This window comes from Bubalus bubalis, chromosome 18 (assembly GCF_019923935.1).
Source record: "Bubalus bubalis isolate 160015118507 breed Murrah chromosome 18, NDDB_SH_1, whole genome shotgun sequence".
In the NCBI taxonomy this organism is placed as follows: Eukaryota; Metazoa; Chordata; class Mammalia; order Artiodactyla; family Bovidae; genus Bubalus; species Bubalus bubalis.
The window spans coordinates 15,696,325-15,713,950 of NC_059174.1; the positions used below are offsets into that span (position 1 = coordinate 15,696,325).

Below are 17,626 nucleotides of genomic sequence, written 5' to 3' on the forward strand. Positions count from 1 at the left end.
ATGGATGGAGGAGCCTGGTGGGCTACAGTCCACGGGGTCGCAACGAGTCGGACACAACTGAGTGACTTCACTTCACTTCACTTCACTTCACCATCCACAATGATTTTGTAGACCAAGAAAATAAAGCCTGTCACTCTTTCCATTGTTGCCCCATCTGTTTGCCATGAAGTGATGTGACCGGCAAGAGAGTTTTAGAAAAACATGTATTTCTGCTTTACTGACTATGCCAAAGCCTTTGACTGTGTGGATCATAATAAACTGTGGAAAATTCTGAAAGTGATGGGAATACCAGACCACCTGACCCACCTTTGAGAAACCTGTATGCAGGTCAGGAAGCAACAGTTAGAACTGGACATGGAACAACAGACTTGTTCCAAATAGGATAAGGAGTACGTCAAGGCTGTATATTGTCACCCTGCTTATTTAACTTCTATGCAGAGTACATCATGAGAAATGCTGGGCTGGAGGAAGCACAAGCTGGAATCAAGATTGCCGGGAGAAATATCAATAACCTCAGATATGCAGATGACACCACCCTTATGGCAGAAAGTGAAGAAGAACTAAAGAGCCTCTTGATAAAAGTGAAAGAGTAGAGTCAAAAAGCTGGCTTAATGCTCAACATTCAGAAAACTAAGATCATGGCATCCGGTCCCATCTCTTCATGGCAAATAGATGGGGAAACAGTGGAAACACTGGCTGACTATTTGGGGGGGCTCCAAAATCACTGCAGATGGTGACTGCAGCCATGAAATTAAAAGACGCTTACTCCTTGGAAGGAAAGTTATGTCCAACCTAGATAGCATATTCAAAAGCAGAGACATTACTTTGTCAACAAAGGTCCATCTAGTCAAGGCCATGGTTTTTCCAGTGGTCATGTATGGATATGAGAGTTGGACTGAAAAGAAGGCTGAGCACTGAAGAATTGATGCTTTTGAACTGCAGTGTTGGAGAAGACTCTTGAGAGTCCCTTGGACTGCCAGGAGATCCAACCAGTCCATCCTAAAGGAGATCAGTCCTGGGTGTTCATTGGAAGGACTGATGTTGAAGCTGAAACTCCAATACTCTGGCCACCTGATGCGAAGAGCTGACTCATTGGAAAAGACTGATGCTGGGAAAGATTGAGGGCAGGAGGAGAAGGGGACGACAGAGGATGAGATGGTTGGATGGCATCACTGACTCAATGGATATGAGTTTGGGTAAACTCTGGGAATTGGTGATGGACAGGGAGGCCTAGCGTGCTGCGGTTCATGGGGTCACAAAGAATTGGACACAACTGAGCGACTGAACTGAATTGAACTGATGGGACTGGATGCGATCTTCATTTTTTGAATGTTGAGTTTTAAACCAACTTTTTCACTCCCCTCTTTTACTTTCTGCAAGAAGCTCTTTAGTTCTTCTTTGCTTTCTGCCATAAGGGTGGTGTCATCTGCATATCTGAGGTTATTGGTATTTCTCCTGGCAATCTTAATTCCAGCTTGTGCTTCATCCAGGCAGCATCTTGCATGATGTATTCTGCATATAAGTTAAATAAGCTGGGTGACAATATACAACCTTGACATACTCCTTTCCCAGTTTGGAACCAGTCATTGTTCCATGTCCGGTTCTAACTGTTGCTTCTTGACCTGCATACAGGTTTCTCAGGAGACAGATAAGGTGGTCTGGTATTCCCATGTCTTTAAGAATTTTCCACAGTTTTTTGTGATCCACATGGTCAAAGGCTTTAGTATAGTCAATGAAGCAGAAGTAGATGTTTTTCTGGAATTCTCTTGCTTTTTCTATGATCCAAATAATTGAATTATATTAACTAATTATTAAAATTAAATTTGAAAAAGAAGAGGGGAAGGGAAACCATTAGGGTACATTCACATTTAAGTTTCTCTATATACCCTTTGAAAGTTGTATTTTACTATTTTACTTATAACTCCTAGCTGAAAATCTAGCCTTGTTACTTTGATCTGATTTGGGTAATTTGAAAACTAGAATCTAGACAGATGTATGTGCAGTGTTTTAATTACCATAGTTTAAAATTTTGAGCAAGATGGGTTGCAGTATTAATATAGGTAGTGCCCAGCTCATGGGCAAGGTATGCTATAAAAGTTTCTCTTCTACTGTATACTTAAAACTGATAAAGATAGTAAATTTTATGTTATGTGGGCAAGAATACTGGAGTGGGTTGCCATTTCCTCTTCCAGGGAGATCTTCCCTACCCAGGGATCGAATCCACATCTCCGGCATTGGTAGGCAGATTCTTTACCACTCAGCCACCAGGAAAGCCCATACATTCCTTAATTGCTTATTAAAAATATGTGTGCATTTAGTTAGGATTCTTTCCCTTAGTTAGAAATATCCTGTTTAAATTTGCAAGTATTTATTTTTATACTGAGGGGAAGATTTTTGTATTGCTAATAAAAATGTAACAATATTTATTTTAAAAATATTCTTCCAGATTACCAAATAGGTGCCAACTGCCATCTTTAGGTGTAAGGTGCTGAGTACATGCTAAGTGAGAAAAGAGCATGAGAGGGTCCTCAAAGGTGCACTCTCTAGTGATACAGACCACTCATAAGCTTGCAGAAAGCCCTGGCAGAGAGAAGACAGGTGACTCCTACAGACATCATCTGCTATTGGTGATAGAGACTGTAGTCTTAGCACCCTGATGTTTGTGGGACTCTGTGGAGCAGACCAGGCTGAAAAGAGTGAGTCAGAAACTGGATAAGCAGAAAGGAACTGTCCAAAGATAGGACGGTGCACAGAAACTTGAGATGAACATGATGTTTGTTTAATGGTGTGTTCTAAAGCAAACAGAGGGGACACAAGCAGGGCACTTCAGGGAGCAGTGAAGTTGTGAAGATCATCAGGAAGTTGGGGCTTTATTTGGGAAATACTGGTTTTGAAGTATAAAGTGATATCCTAAACATGACATAAAAATCTGTTACTCACCCACCCTTCCTTCCTTCCCTTTTCTTCATTCATTCAACAAATATTTTTTGACCACTTCCTTTGTGAAAATCACTGATAAAAGAAAATTAACCTGACCATAAAGTACAAAAGATAGGCAGAAGCAAATGTGAAGCAGAAAGTCCAGAAAGCCTGTAACAGTGATCCAAGATTGTGGTCATGTTACTGGATTGATAAAAGGGCTAATGTTTTTTAAACACTTAAGAGTATATGCCAAATATTTTATAATAACTATAAATGGAATATAACCATTAAAAATTGTGAATCACTATATTGTATACCTATAATTTAAATAATATTATGCATTATTTAAATTGTTATGGACTTCAATAAAAAATAAAGTATGTATATTATATTGAGAAAAAAGAGCATGTCAGATGCAGTTAAGTGCTTATGTATGTTATGTGTTATCCTCAAAACCGTGTAAAGTAGATACTTTTATTATCCCAATTTACCAGTGAGGAAACTGAGGCTTAGCGAGGTTAATTGATATAGTCAGACAGCAAATAATAGTATGAATATCATTTGTTTAGCAGATCAAGGTTCGTAAATATTTCTATTGGCCCTCTTTTGTTTGATCCTCTGCCTTTGTGTTAGGCCTCCTATACCATTATTCTCATTTTTTATTTTACATAAACATAGAAGAACATAGAGAAACTTGCCTGGGCAGTCATTTATCAGATAGGAAGCACCTACTGTGTGGCAGGCATTTTTTCTTGGCATTGGGGCCATAGCGATAGACAGGATAGATCAAGTTGCCTGTCGTCAGGGAGTTGTTTTCTGGTAGGGATGAATAACAGTGAATATATAAGTAAATAAAATCAAGTAATTTCTAGAAATGACAAGTACTGTAAAGCAGACAAATAAGGCAATGTAATAGAGGAGGGCTGCCATGGTAGAACATGAGGGCCTTTCTAAGGAAGGGATGATAGTTGAGACCTGCATGCAACAATCTAAAGGAAAAACATTCCAAGCAAGAGTGCAACAAGAGCAGAGGCCCTGTGATAGGAACATAGTTGGCATGTTCAAGGGACAGAGAGACCCCAGTGTGGCCAAAATGTGGTGAAGAAGAGAACAGAATGAGAAAATAGTAGGCTGGAGCTAGACTATGTAAGGACTTGTAGGCTGTTGTAAGCAGCTTGGTTCTTATTCTGTGAACAATGGGAATTCAGTGGAGAGTTTTAAACAGGGTGTCTGTGTGTATGCATGTGGGGGTGGGGGTGGAAGAGGGTGGGATCGTCTAATTTGCACCAGTTTTGTCACCAAAATCCTGTAACCCTTTCCTTATACCTTAATTGATAAAGTAATTGATAAAATACCTTAATCTTCTTCTCTTTTCATTTTTTAAATAATTATTTTAAATTTTTTTGGCTGCATCAGGTCTTAGTTCCTCAGGCTCACTAACTGGCTTGCTTGGGCTTAGTTGCTCTGTACCATGTAGGATCTTATTAATAGATCCTAACCAGGGATCAAACCCGCATCTCCTGCGTTGGAAGGCAGATTCTCAACCACTGGACCACTAGGAAGTAGTCCCATCTCTTTTCATTTCTATAGCAACATTCAGGATTGAAAAGAAACAATGGCAACAGTAAGCATCACTTTAGGACATTGTATACTCCATATGAGAGGAGTCACTGAGTATGTATGCGTGCATGCTGAGTTGCACAGTCGTGTTGCACAGCTGTGTCTGACTCTTTGCGACACCATGGACTGTAGCCCTTCAGATTCTCCTGTGCATAGAATTGTCCAGGCAGGAATACTGGAATGGGTTGCTATTTCCTACTCTGTGGCAGATAGATTCTTTACCTCTGTGCCACCTTGGAGTCCTTCGAATATTTGTGTGTGTGTGTGTATGTGTATTCTTACATACTTTGTGAACCTAAAAGCAGGAAGTATTATAATATTATGAAGAATAATACCATTCAGAAATAGAATCTGTTAATTACTATTAGGAGGTTTTCAGAGAGACTTCATTGGTTTAGACAACAATTTTGGTGATTTGAAGAAAATTATGAAAATACAGAGAAAAGTAGTTCCAACTTTGTCACATGGAAGAGAATTGTTGTGGTGGGACTGATTATGCAAAATTTTTTCTGTGAAAAGAAATGGGGTGAAGGGTCCTACTTGGGCTAGGGTTAAAACCCTAAGCTCATTATGGTAGACGGTTTGTGAATTGGAAGTTTCTGAAATGTTGTTTTCACAATAGAAGTGTTCTTCAACCATCAAATAGTTCCCTAACCAGATGCTTACTCTGATTCAACATTTTGTAGTAGGCATTTTAGATCTGAGTGCTCTGTCATGCAAATAGAAACAACATTGTCCTAAACGGGCCTGTGATTCAAAAAGAAGATACCGAATCGCCAAATAGGATCTACAAATTACCTTTTTTATATTTGGAATAATGTCTGTATTCTAATAGACGTATTCACTTGCTTTTTATTTAAAAACTCTAATTGTCCTCAAGATAATGGCACACCATAAGTTTACTTCTCCTTTTGATGAATAAATTTCATCCAAGAAAAATAAATTTTAATGTTTTCATTTGTTAGAAATCTTGAGACTCTGATTACTTTTTCTCATCTTTTTGAGTAACATCAACTTTTAACATTTTTATCAAATAAAAATAGAATTTATAGCATTTTTAATGTGTATTTGTTTTTGTGGGGTTGTTCCATCATATTTTCTCTCATCTGTTCTTTTAAATCACATTGAGGACTGCCTGAAATGGCATTTTCATGATGACTCTGAGAACCATCCTTCTACTGTATGTTATTTACTGCTGATATATGTATTCTGGTGTTTCTTGTGTTCTGTCATACATAAATTCTAGTGGCATATTGAATACCATAGAGAGGAGCTGACTGATGGTAAATCAAACATTTTACAGCATGCTATTGGGAATGTTGGATTCATTACTATAAAGAAATTATGTTTGATCAGTATTTTCAGAGCCTCCTAATACTGTAGTTTATTGGTGCTTCTTAATGTCAGTTATATACAAGTTTAAAATTGGGTTCATTTTAACAATGCATAATATATGCTACAGTGAATCTTTTCCACACAAAAAAGAATAGTAAATGTCCAACACTATGTTTGATTAGAACTATTAAGCCCAACAGCTTGTATTTAACAAACACAGTGTTAATTATATAGTCAACTGGGTAGTTCATTCTCTACTGTAGAAGCTGTATATTAGAATAAAGCTATTTTGATGTATAAGGTGCCCAAGGAAAATTGGCTAACAAAAAAGGGGAAAGCTTATTGTGGTGAAGATGTCGAATGAACAATTTTAACTCAGTCACTTTTTTTAGAGAATATGTAAGTTGGGTTTTTATTTTTAGTTCCTACTCTTCCCTTCATAGTTAAATGATGGAAAATGACTCTCAGTCCCTAAACTACTCTTATGCATCATTCAAAATAGCCCTGAAAGTCTAGCCCTTCTGGCCCTCTGGCAGTGGTGAGATTTATGGCTTTCCATTCCTTGGTATTCCATTACTCTGTCTATACCATCAGATTGATTAGTAGGCAAATGGAGAGGAAGGAAGGAGAGGAGACTGCTTAGAGCCAGCTGGTGTCCGTCATTTTAATGAACTGCTTAGAGGTGGTTAATGTTGTCCTTGGTTCTCCTTATTGTCAGTGATGATCAGATCTTTTAAAATGTTCCCCTCTCTTATTCTGTATTACAGGGTCCACTGGAAAATGATTTGGTTGTTTATGTAGCACTCATAGCAGAAAGCCAACGGTATGAAATCCAGATGGGTGATATGTTCTTTTGACAGCGAGGGAAGGGGGTTGATTGCTTTAGGCTTATAATATTGTGTATGGTGGTAGAAATTAGTTTCATAGACCCCTTGACAGGGTTTCCAGGATGTCACTAATGTCACTTTAAGTGTCAGAACAACATTTTCATGTTTAAAAACAATTTTGTTTTAGATGGTGCAAATATTAAAGTCTGTGACCTGTGCCAGTGTTGCCCAGCAAATAGTTTTGAGAAATGAATGCAAACAGATTATGGGGATCACCCCCCAAGTTAGTACTTACCTCACTGCCAGCCACCAGAGCTCACATCTAATGTTCTGTGACGAAACCTCCCCCCCCAACCCCGCCCCCACAAAGATAGCCTGTGGATTTCAGTGCAGATGACATATTGCTGATATTTAACAAATGATAATACATTCCCAGCTAGCACAGTCTCTCACCTTTTCTCCTCCTCCTTCATCATTGTTTTTAATAAATGCGGTATCTTTTTTTCCTTTTGTTTTCTAGCCTTCAAGTTTTCCTCAACACATATGGTATTCAGACTCAAACTCCTCAACAGGTGGAACCCATTCAGATCTGGGCCCAGCAGGAGCTGGTGAAAGTAAGTGATGCTGTTTCTTTACTATCTCCTTTGTAGAGGTACTAGAGCATGATGATTACTTAGTTTATAGTTAGGAAGCATAGCTAAAATCCAATTCTAAAATAAGGTCATTGATGCAAAAGTCTTTGATTAAGCTGAGAGACCCACTTTATCAAACATTGTTACTAAAAAGCAACTGCATTTTGTGTGTGCATTATATTCATGCTGCTGCTGCTGCTTAGTCGCTTCAGTCATGTCCGACTCTGTGCAACCCCATAGACGGCAGCCCACAGGCTCCCCCATCCCTGGGATTCTCCAGGCAAGAACACTGGAGTGGGTTGCCATTTCCTTCTCCAGTGCATGAAAGTGAAAAGTGAAAGTGAAGTCGCTCAGTCGTGTCCGACTCTTAGCGACCCCATGGACTGCAGCCTACCAGGCTCCTCTGTCCATGGGATTCTCCAGGCAAGAGTAGGTCTTGTTAATTCCACTCCTTGCTAAAGTGTTGTTACTAACTTGGACTGACCAATTAAATAACAAATTAGCCTTAATATTAGTAGTGGTGTATCAAATTAACCTTTACATTTGATTGATTTTCCCTTTAACTATTAAAGAAATGTTCTCACCTAAATATTATTGGTAATAACTACTGCCCTTTTTCTCTTGCCTTACTCTTGGAAGTGATTCCTATCTTCTTTGGTTTGCTGGTTCTCAATATAATTGTAAAGTGACAACTGAATTTATCTTTGATACAGTTACATACCTATTGGATTGAATTAAAAGCGGTGACTTTTGAGGCCTTTTGCATGCACTGCTCTACAGATGTATCCAGGAGTGCCTGAGTTTAGAAATATTCCTGCTCATTGGGGACAGGAAATTGTTGATCTCCACTAATTATTTAATAAACCACTGTTTTTATTTGGTAATTGTTAAAAACAATACAGGAAAATTTCCACAGTGTTTGGTGGAAGTGTTTGGTTTGTTCAAGTGATCAAAGTGAAGTCAATAAGTTGATATAAATGTTTTTGATTAAAGCCTTGACTTTACAAAAAGAATAAAAGTTTCAAGAAGTGAGGTGCACATTGCAGGGAAAATGCAAGGCCCCAGTGTTGTTGCTAATCAGACTGGACCTTACCCATTGGCCACAAAACCAGAGGTAACCCAGAGCACCAGCCCTTCAAAAGTCCTTAACAAATTTAGAATTTTTCTGCCCTAATTAAAGAGATAATGGCTGAAAATGCTAGGAACCCTAGAATAGGTTAACACTTTAAAATCACACTAAGAAGTAAATGGTGGAAAGCTGGGTTTCGTGGTAGAAGAGGCTAAATGAGTCCAAGAGGAAAGTAAGGATCCCTTAGGTAAGGAGAGGAGGCAGCATGGAAGGTCTGAAAATCCAAGGCTGTTAGACTGTGCATTTATCATTCAGGTACAGGCTGTATTTGCTGATACACTTTTAAGGTCTCTCACCGAAAGCTCCAGAGAATGGTAACAAAAGTTATTATTCTTTGATAAACATGCCTTCAAAGCAAATTAACCTGAATCTGTTTTTTCAGGCCTAATTTATATCAACAACTCTTTCTGTTGGAGTCTATACTCTACCAGACGACGTGCAGTCAAGATTTAAAAGACCAACATGGCTCTAGATAACATGATTGTGGCATTTTATTCCTTCATCAGCAACACCTGCTCTATGCAGAGCACTATGTGGGGCACGTAGACAAAATGACCCTGCCTGTGTTCTCAGTCAGTGACTTCTGAATCTCGTGAGATGACAGAAGAAAAATTGTTAATGACAATCCACTTTGATTGTACTATGATAAATGTTAGTCCAAGGTGCTGAGGAATCACAGATGTGGTAGCAAGCATTCTGTTACAAAGTGAAGACTTATTGGGTTGGCCAAAAAGTTCCTTTGAATTTTTAAGTAAAAACAGAAGAAACATTTTTTCATTTTCGCCAAGAACTTGATTGAACAGCGTAGTCACCATTTTGTTCTACTACCCTCTGCCATTTTTCAGGCAACTTCGTAATTCTGTCTTCCCAAAGCTTTTTATCTTTTTGAGCAAAGAACTTTGCCAGGTACCTTTCACAGTCTTCCAGGGAATTTAAATTATTTCCATTAACAGAATTTTTAAAGACAAAAATAAATGGAAATCTGAAGGTGCAGTGTCACAAATACAGCAAGTCATAACTTCACAGCCAAGTTGTAGCAATTTTTACCTGGTCATCAAAAAAGCATGCAGTCTTCCATTATCCTATGAGAGATTATGCATTTTCTGTTGACTACTTCTGGACGCTTTTTGTTAAGTGCTGCTTTCAGTTTGTCTTACTGGGATCAGTATTTGTTGAAATTAATCATTTTGTTTTCCTGAAGGAGCTCATATAGAGGACTCCCTTCCATTCCAACCACATACACAGCATAACCTTCTTTGGATGAAGGCTGGCCTTTGGTGTGGTTGGTGGTGGTTTTATTTTGCTTGCCCCACAGTCTCTTCCCTTCCACATTATTGTACAGTTATATCCACTTTTCATTGCCTGTCACAATTTGTTTTAAAAACAGAACATTTTTGTTACATTTAAGTAAAGAATCACATGTGGAAATACGATCAAGAAGATTTTTCTTTTGCTTAACTTACATGAAACCCAAATGTCAAAATGATTAACATAACCAAGCTGGTGCTAATGATTTTCAGCATTTGATTTAGATATTTTGAGTATGTTGGCTCTCTCTTGTGTGGTATAACACTGTTTTCAGTTGATGTCTCAGTTTGATTGCTATCAACTTCAACTGGTCTACCCAACCGTGGAGTATCAGCCAGTGAAAATCTCTACCATGAAACTTCAGAAACCACTTTTGACACGTTCAATCAATCACAGCACCTTCTCTATACACTGCACAAACATTTTCTTGCATTTCGGTTGTGTTTTTACTTTTCCTGCAATAATAAAGCATAATGGCTGAAAACGTTGCTTTTTTTTCCCTTATGTCCTCAGTATTAAAATGGCTACCCCAAAATTGACCAATTTGCTGAGTTTTATTTTATGCACACTGATAGGACAGCTGTCGCAATACAATCCAACAATTGTTTTGAATGAAGTTAGACAACTAAGTGCTACTAGAGTCAACTTACAGAAAAATTGAACAAAAGTTTTGGCCAACCCAAGAGAATGAAGTGTTTCTGGGTTTCTGGGTGGTTTTGTCCCTACTGTATGTTTCAGTGCATTAAATGGTGTGAATGTATATAACATAGGAACAGTATTATCTGCATCCTGTAATACAGAGAGCATTCTGCATCTGCTTACCTAATTGTCATAGACCTTCTGTGGCTCAGGAAGTTAAGCTTTTAATGTAATTGAGTAATATTTAAAGATTTCCTTTCTACCTAGGTAAATACAAAGGAAGGGTGTCTCCATCTAGTGCTGTACATTGCAGTTTCAGTGCAGCCTGTACAATAAAATGCTTTATAGAGAACTTTTTCTGTCTAGTTGGCTTTGTCTAAAACCACTACTATTCCAGAATTAATATGCACAGTACATGTGGCTCCAGAGGACATTAACTTGCTCTCTCATTCATCCACCAAGTATTTCCTGATCACCAGTTGTATGCCAGGCACAGTGCCAACTCAGGGGGTGCTATTCTCTAGGAATAGTCAGTGCAGAAGGAGAGAGACAGACCTAATTCTGACATACATGTGTGCTTCATGACAAAATGAACAGAGAGCTCTAGTAATGGCGGTAATTTTGTGTATGTTGAGATTGATACTTGAAATCAGTTCAAATCATAGTCAGTAGATTGTGTAAACAGTTGGTTTTATTTTACATTTAAGAAAATTTAGGTTAGATTTCTGCCTCTCTTCAGGTACAAAAATAAATTCCAGACAGATTAAAGATTTAAATATTTTTAATGATTAAATATAAAATTACTAAAAGAAAAATTAGAACCTTTTACAACTGTTGGAAGGCAAAGTCCAATCTTAGAGTAACACCAGTGCCAAAAAGCCATTAAGGAAGTGATTGACACATTTAAATAAATTTAGTTGTAGGTGGTATAAACAACCAGCACATCAAAGGTGCTTGTGAAATTTCCTAGCAGAAAATTGTTTAGATTGAAATACCACATGCTGCAATGCTGTTTGAATTAATATGCTGTCGTTCTCACATTTCATAACAACATTGAAGATGAGCAAATTGAGTAAAATATTTGATAAAAGGAAAAAATGTATAGAATATACAAATAGCTATTTAATATATAGGAAAATGGTCAACCACAAAATATTTGAATACAGTTATTTAAAACTAAAATGAAATATCGTTGTGACCCAAGAGAGTGACAAAAGTGGCCTGTGCACTGTTAATGTGGATGTAATTGGTCCATTATTTCTGGAGGGTGACCAACCTGGCATTATGTTTGAAAGAGAATATATATTCTCTCTGACTCTGTCAAGTCTGGGAAATTGTCCTGCAGAAGTAATACTACACTGACAAAAGGGGGTTACTGAATTGGTTTTGAAATAACAAAAAATTGGGAGCTACCTTCATCGGGTGAATCCATGTTAATTTTAAATCCGGTAAGGAGACCTCTTAATTGGATTAAGCACTCATCCTCTGGCACTGATTAACATCTAGTTCATTCCAGGTCTGTTTTTACTTTGTAGAAAAGAACAATACTAATTTGAAAAAACTGGAATACCAGATTATATACTATATGAACCCATTTATATACATATATGCACGTGTGTATGTGTGTGTATGATATGGGTATATATTTATCTATGTACTGTTAAAATTTTGTAACCATATTTTATACTTCCAGTGTTTCTTAGGGATCAAACAATAAATTACACTCCTTTTAACACATACCAAAGTGAAAGAGTTGTTGCCTAAGGGATTGGGAGAGTAACAGGACCATTGCCTTGTAGGATATGGATTAAATTTTTCATAAAATTCATATAATCAGAAAAAGCAAAAAAGATATTTTCTTGTTGGTAGGAAATAATGAAGGTGGAAATCTAGTAGAAGTTATGTGGCCCTGATTTTTCAAACTTTAAATAGTGAAAAGTTTTATCACATAGGAAGCATCTGTCTCTCTGTGTTCTTGTGTGAATCAGGTAGAGCCATGCAAGTTGTAAATTTTTGACATGATAATATAAGAACAGTGCTGAATTTTAGAATATTGCTAAATGGATCTCAAAAGTTTCGCTCTCAAATCTCCCAGTGCCCCAGAATCTAAGTTGATGTCATTGGCTGTCTTGTTTTCCTGCAAGTCCGTTGAATAAAGTTTTCCCTGGCCTCTTTGGAAAAATCAGAAATTAGCAGGGCAGTAATCAAGGTGGGGCAAAAAAAACGAAAAGCATTCATTTTTGTCTGGCTCTGATTTATATATTTGTGTCTTCCAGGCTTATTTCCATCTGGGTATCAATGAAAAATTAGGACTCTGCGGAAGGCCAGATAGACCTATTGGCTGCCTTGGTACATCAAAGGTGCTCATGAAATTTCCTTATAGAGCAGTCTTCAGATTGTAATACCACAGACTAGAATGATGTTTGACCTGTTGTGCATCCATTTGCACGTTTCATCATACTTGTGCTAATTATCTCAATTATTATTTTCTACAAGTAAATAATTAGTTTTGTATGCTATCATGAACTCTTCTAAAAATAAATACACATCTCACTGTTACTTCTAAGCATAGTAAGATATCTGATTGTAGTAGTATTTACTCAGATTTTTTCCATTACAGTAGAGGTGAACTACTTTATCAGTATACTGATTCAATTAAGAAACTAAAACTTCTTGATATTATATAGATTTTATAAGATTATTTGCTTATTCAGAATAAACATCAGTTTTAATTTTTAAGACTGTAGTATTGTACCTTTGCCTTTCGTCTGTTTCGTATATATGTGTGCATGGATATATGACTTTTTTTTACTATTGCTTACAGATTTATCGCATTCTAGGAAAGACTGTGGTTTGTTACCCTATCATCTTTGACCTTAGTGATTTCTACATGTCCCAAGATGTTTTGCTGCTGATAGATGACATAAAGGTAGCCTTTTAATTGAAGGGGATGATCTTGTTTCTTCTGATTCTGTCGTATGTTAAATGAAGTGCTCCTGGACTTCTGCTACTGGATTAACACAGTATCAAATATGAAAGTTAAACAACATCTGCATAGTTTTTGGAAGTTAAACTACTTGCAGCCTTAGAATAATAGATGTATTCTGTTTTATATAAAGTTGTATGACTTTATTTGCTCTACCTTCTACAAATGGAATAAAAGGATTATATATATATTGTAAAAGCAGAGAGGGAACTGTTTTGGAAACCAGGTTCATATAACAGTAAATTTATCTCTTTTTGAACAAAATTGAGTTTGCAAAATGATTTTATTTATGAAGAATTTCAAATAAAACCTCACCTAACTCATAACACCCAGTCAGTTAAAATCTCCTTCATTCCCTTTTCCATTTGCAGAGTAGAGAAGCTTAGAGTCATGGCCTAGAGCATGAAGTCTGGAGCCAGATTTACTTGTTAAAATCTTGACTCCACTGTTTACCAGCTGTGTGATCTTGGGCAAATTAGTTAACTTCTCTGTGTTCCTGTTTTCTCATCTGTGTAACTGAATAGGACTGTCCTAAGGATTAGGAGTTAATATATGCAGAGCCCTCAGAATAGTGCCTGGTACATAGTGAAAAGTATGTGTTTGATGTGATAATGATGCTAATAGAAATAGAATCAAATAAAGAACTCTCCATGTTTCTGATGGTATATATAGATTCAGCCCAATCTCTTCTACCTACTGTAATATAAATTCTGGAGTGGGAATTAATCTTCTGAATGATAACCTTGGGTTGATTTTCCTTCCCTGAGACCACTCTTGAAGTGTATTTCTTTTTTTTTTTTTTTTGAACTGTATTTCTTAGGCCTCAAAAAAAAAAAAAGCAAACAAGGCAACCTTAAGACATGTGTGATCTGGTAATCTGATTATTTTTAAGAACAAAGGTTAAAGTCAAAATGATTTCTAGCTTAACCTGAGTGTTATTAGAACGTTTCTACCTCTAAGTAGTCTGTCTTATCCAGAGTTTGATTGTGAAATTATCTGGATATGTAAGAGTTTTGTTGGCTCTTTGCCACTACCGGTTAAGCATCCTGATCAACTTAGATACTGTGCCATTACATCCTACTTCATTCTTTGTTTTAACAGAATGCACTCCAGTTTATTAAGCAATACTGGAAAATGCATGGACGTCCACTTTTCCTTGTTCTCATCCGGGAAGACAATATAAGGTAGGTTGATGAAAGAAGTGAGGTGCATACATCTCGCTGCCATTGTTACTGTGAACCCTTTGGAAGCAGGGCCTCCTTACACTTTTATATCCATCTCAGCATGTAACAGAGTGGTTTGCATATATAAAGGGCACTTAGTACTAGATTATTAATTTCTCATTCTGTTGTTAATATGCACATTTTATCTGTTTATATTTTTCAGAGGTAGCCGATTCAATCCCATATTAGATATGCTGGCAGCATTTAAGAAAGGAATGGTTGGAGGAGTCAAAGTTCATGTTGATCGTCTACAGGTAGTCTTCTGAATTTCAGTGTTTCTTTTTCCAGCACAATTAATCCATAGAATCAACTATTTTTCTTAATTATATTCTTTGTAAGGTTTTTGTCTGAATGTTTTATTCTCTGTCTACCTTCCTATTCCCGTTGTCACCACCCTGTTTATCTGATCCTTCCAATCTGATGCTTGAGCAATTGCACTGGTTTCGCATCAGAATTTTAGACTTTAAAAGGTCATCTCTTACCTCACTTTTGCATCTGAGGAAGCTGGAGGCCAGAGTGGTGAAGTCACCTGTATAATCTCAGGTTCTTTGACTCCATGGTCCAGTGCTCCTTTCCCTACCCCACAGTGACATCCAACCTGGAGATAATGCTTGTTCCATTCAGATTTTACAGCTTTATTTTCACAGCTCCTAAATAACAGAATCCCTTTGTGGTTCGCTATTAGTCATAGCAGCCTCTCTGCCTACAATTATCTCCTGCTAAACATTCTTTCTGCTTCAGCCAATACAGCTTAATTACTGTGTTCTCAGCTTTTTGAGGTTCTGCCCCTTTCTGCTCACTCCATTTCCTCTGCCTGGAGTAGCCTCCTTTCTTTCAACATCACTGGGCTTTGAAGTCTTACCGAACATTAAAGGCGAGTTCTGCAGAATCACTCAGACCAGAGAGGATGCTTTTCTTTTTTAATATCCTTTTATGACCATTAACATAACTATCCAAATTGTAGTTCATTATGGGCTTAAATTTCTTATTTCCATTAAAAAGTTGTGATCATTTCATAGTCTTTTATGTGGTAGGTGCACAGTATTGAGTAAGAAAGAGGAAAGTTTATAAAGAGGGACCTATGTAAGTAACCTGGTAAATGGCATGTTTACATTCTCATTCACCATTGCTTGTGTTTTGTATACTCAATTGATTTTTATCTAAGTTTTTATCTTTTCCTCTTATTTTTTGTTTTGTCTTTTTGTATGTAATGCTTTCTGGGGCAATTTCCTTGATATTTAGCATGTAGCTCCTCTGCTGATGTTTGTGTTTTAGCTATCTTGTTTTTAATTTTCTCTTTTATAGTATGTTGTCCTTTTTTCCTGAATATTATATTTTGTCTTATCCTTCTAAGAATATTAACAGGATAGCTTTGGAAATCTTTCTTTTGTACATTATCTCTTTCAGGTTTCTTTTCTCTGTTTTCAGGGGGTCAGTCTTTCATGTTGGAGTCATTTGTCAGCTATCCCTTTATTTTTAAGAGTGAGAGAATAAAAAGTTTATTGGAAGCTGTGTATTTGGGAACAAGGATCATTGTCATGGTGAATTTACTTATAAGGTGGGCTAGTGGCAAGGACCAGTTTTGCTGGGGAAAACCCCAGGTGCCAATATCTGGGTGTTTTTTTCTTCTGGGTTTTTCAGGTTCCCAGAAAATAAACATCTAGGCTTCTGTTTGAAGGATGTACATTTTGCTTCTGTGTCCTGAGAGCAGGGTTGGGTTAAGGAGCCAGGGTGTTGCACTGTTCTGTATAGTATCAGAAACATCTCTCAGTTGTTGCTTTCTACCAATGCAGATTCAGAAGACAATGAAATGGTACATTATCAGATTGTATAGGATACTTACAACAGTACAGATTATTTTCACATAGGCAACACAAGTAGCTCAATCCTAACAGCATAGATGCTAGACCATGAGTTCGTGCAACACTGCACTTTGAAAGTCAGAGCAATGGATAACAGCTTCTCATCACTAAGCAGTGAAGCCTTTGTTTGTATCTACATCTTGGACATAAAGGACAGCTTTCCAATTTTTAATCAATTCATTTATGAGTCTTTCACTTAAACTATTATTTAATCTTTATATCTTCTGCTCTCTGCTGTGCACTAAACCATTGAGTACAGTCTTAACCAGAGAATAAGGCTCTTTTCACTTTGTAAAACCGAAACACTATACCCATTAAACAACCCCTCACACCCTCGAACCAGCCTTTGTCTTCTCTTTAGTATAGGAAATGGAAATGGCACCTGTGTACTTCTCTGGGCCTTTATTTAAGGCTCTTTCAAATGTCTTCAGCCCATGGTCTATAGACTCTCTCATCACTGGGCCTCAGCATCACTTCCTAGCTTCATCACCCAGGACATGTCTTCATGCAGCTAATTCTCAGTCCTGCTTTCCACTCCAAGAGTACTGAGTACTTTCCAAATCTTTAATGTGATTTATTTTTTTCCCTGTTCATGCTATTACTCTATTCTAGAACTGCTTTTTTTCTTTTTTCCTTCTAAGTCATACACTTTAATTTTATAACTTAATCTCACCTCTTCAGTGAAGTCTCCAAGTCTGGAATTAATTTCTCCTTCCAGTGTGTTTCTGTGGCATTTTCCTTGAGCTTTGCTATAGCTCTTATTTTAGGTAGAACTAGTTTCTTGTGCCTGCTTCCCTGTGTGGATTGAAAACTCTTATTAGCCCAGGCTTTACTCATCTCTGCATTCCCAGAGTATTCTGCTCACTACTGTTCTCTCTGTAAGAAATACGTAAATATTGGTTCCTTGATTCAACAAATACTTACTGAGTGCCCTCTCTAGGCAGTTGAGATATAATGGTGAAAAAAAATATACAGAGTTCCTGATCTCATGAGACTTATTTTAGTAGGAGAGCAAAACCAAAGATAGGGCAAGATAGGGATTCAGAATAATGGGATGGAGAACAGTCTTTGGTGGTATGTTCAGTTGGAGAGGGCCTTGGGGGATATAATTGAATATCACTGACAGGATACCTTTTTGAATAC

General features: G+C 37.2%; 1 protein-coding gene across 8 annotated transcripts in view; it reads left to right on the forward strand.

Annotated features, from left to right (window-relative positions):
- PHKB (phosphorylase kinase regulatory subunit beta) overlaps positions 1-17,626 on the forward strand; it is a 236,567-nt gene that overhangs the window by 170,797 nt on the left and 48,144 nt on the right. For all 8 annotated transcript variants that reach the window (XM_025269801.3, XM_025269800.3, XM_025269799.3 and 5 more), the window contains 6 exons: positions 6,645-6,700; positions 7,225-7,318; positions 12,689-12,772; positions 13,237-13,341; positions 14,500-14,582; positions 14,785-14,875. In XM_025269801.3, the coding sequence (XP_025125586.3) occupies positions 6,645-6,700; positions 7,225-7,318; positions 12,689-12,772; positions 13,237-13,341; positions 14,500-14,582; positions 14,785-14,875 (513 nt within the window). The remainder of the gene's footprint in view (positions 1-6,644; positions 6,701-7,224; positions 7,319-12,688; positions 12,773-13,236; positions 13,342-14,499; positions 14,583-14,784; positions 14,876-17,626) is intronic.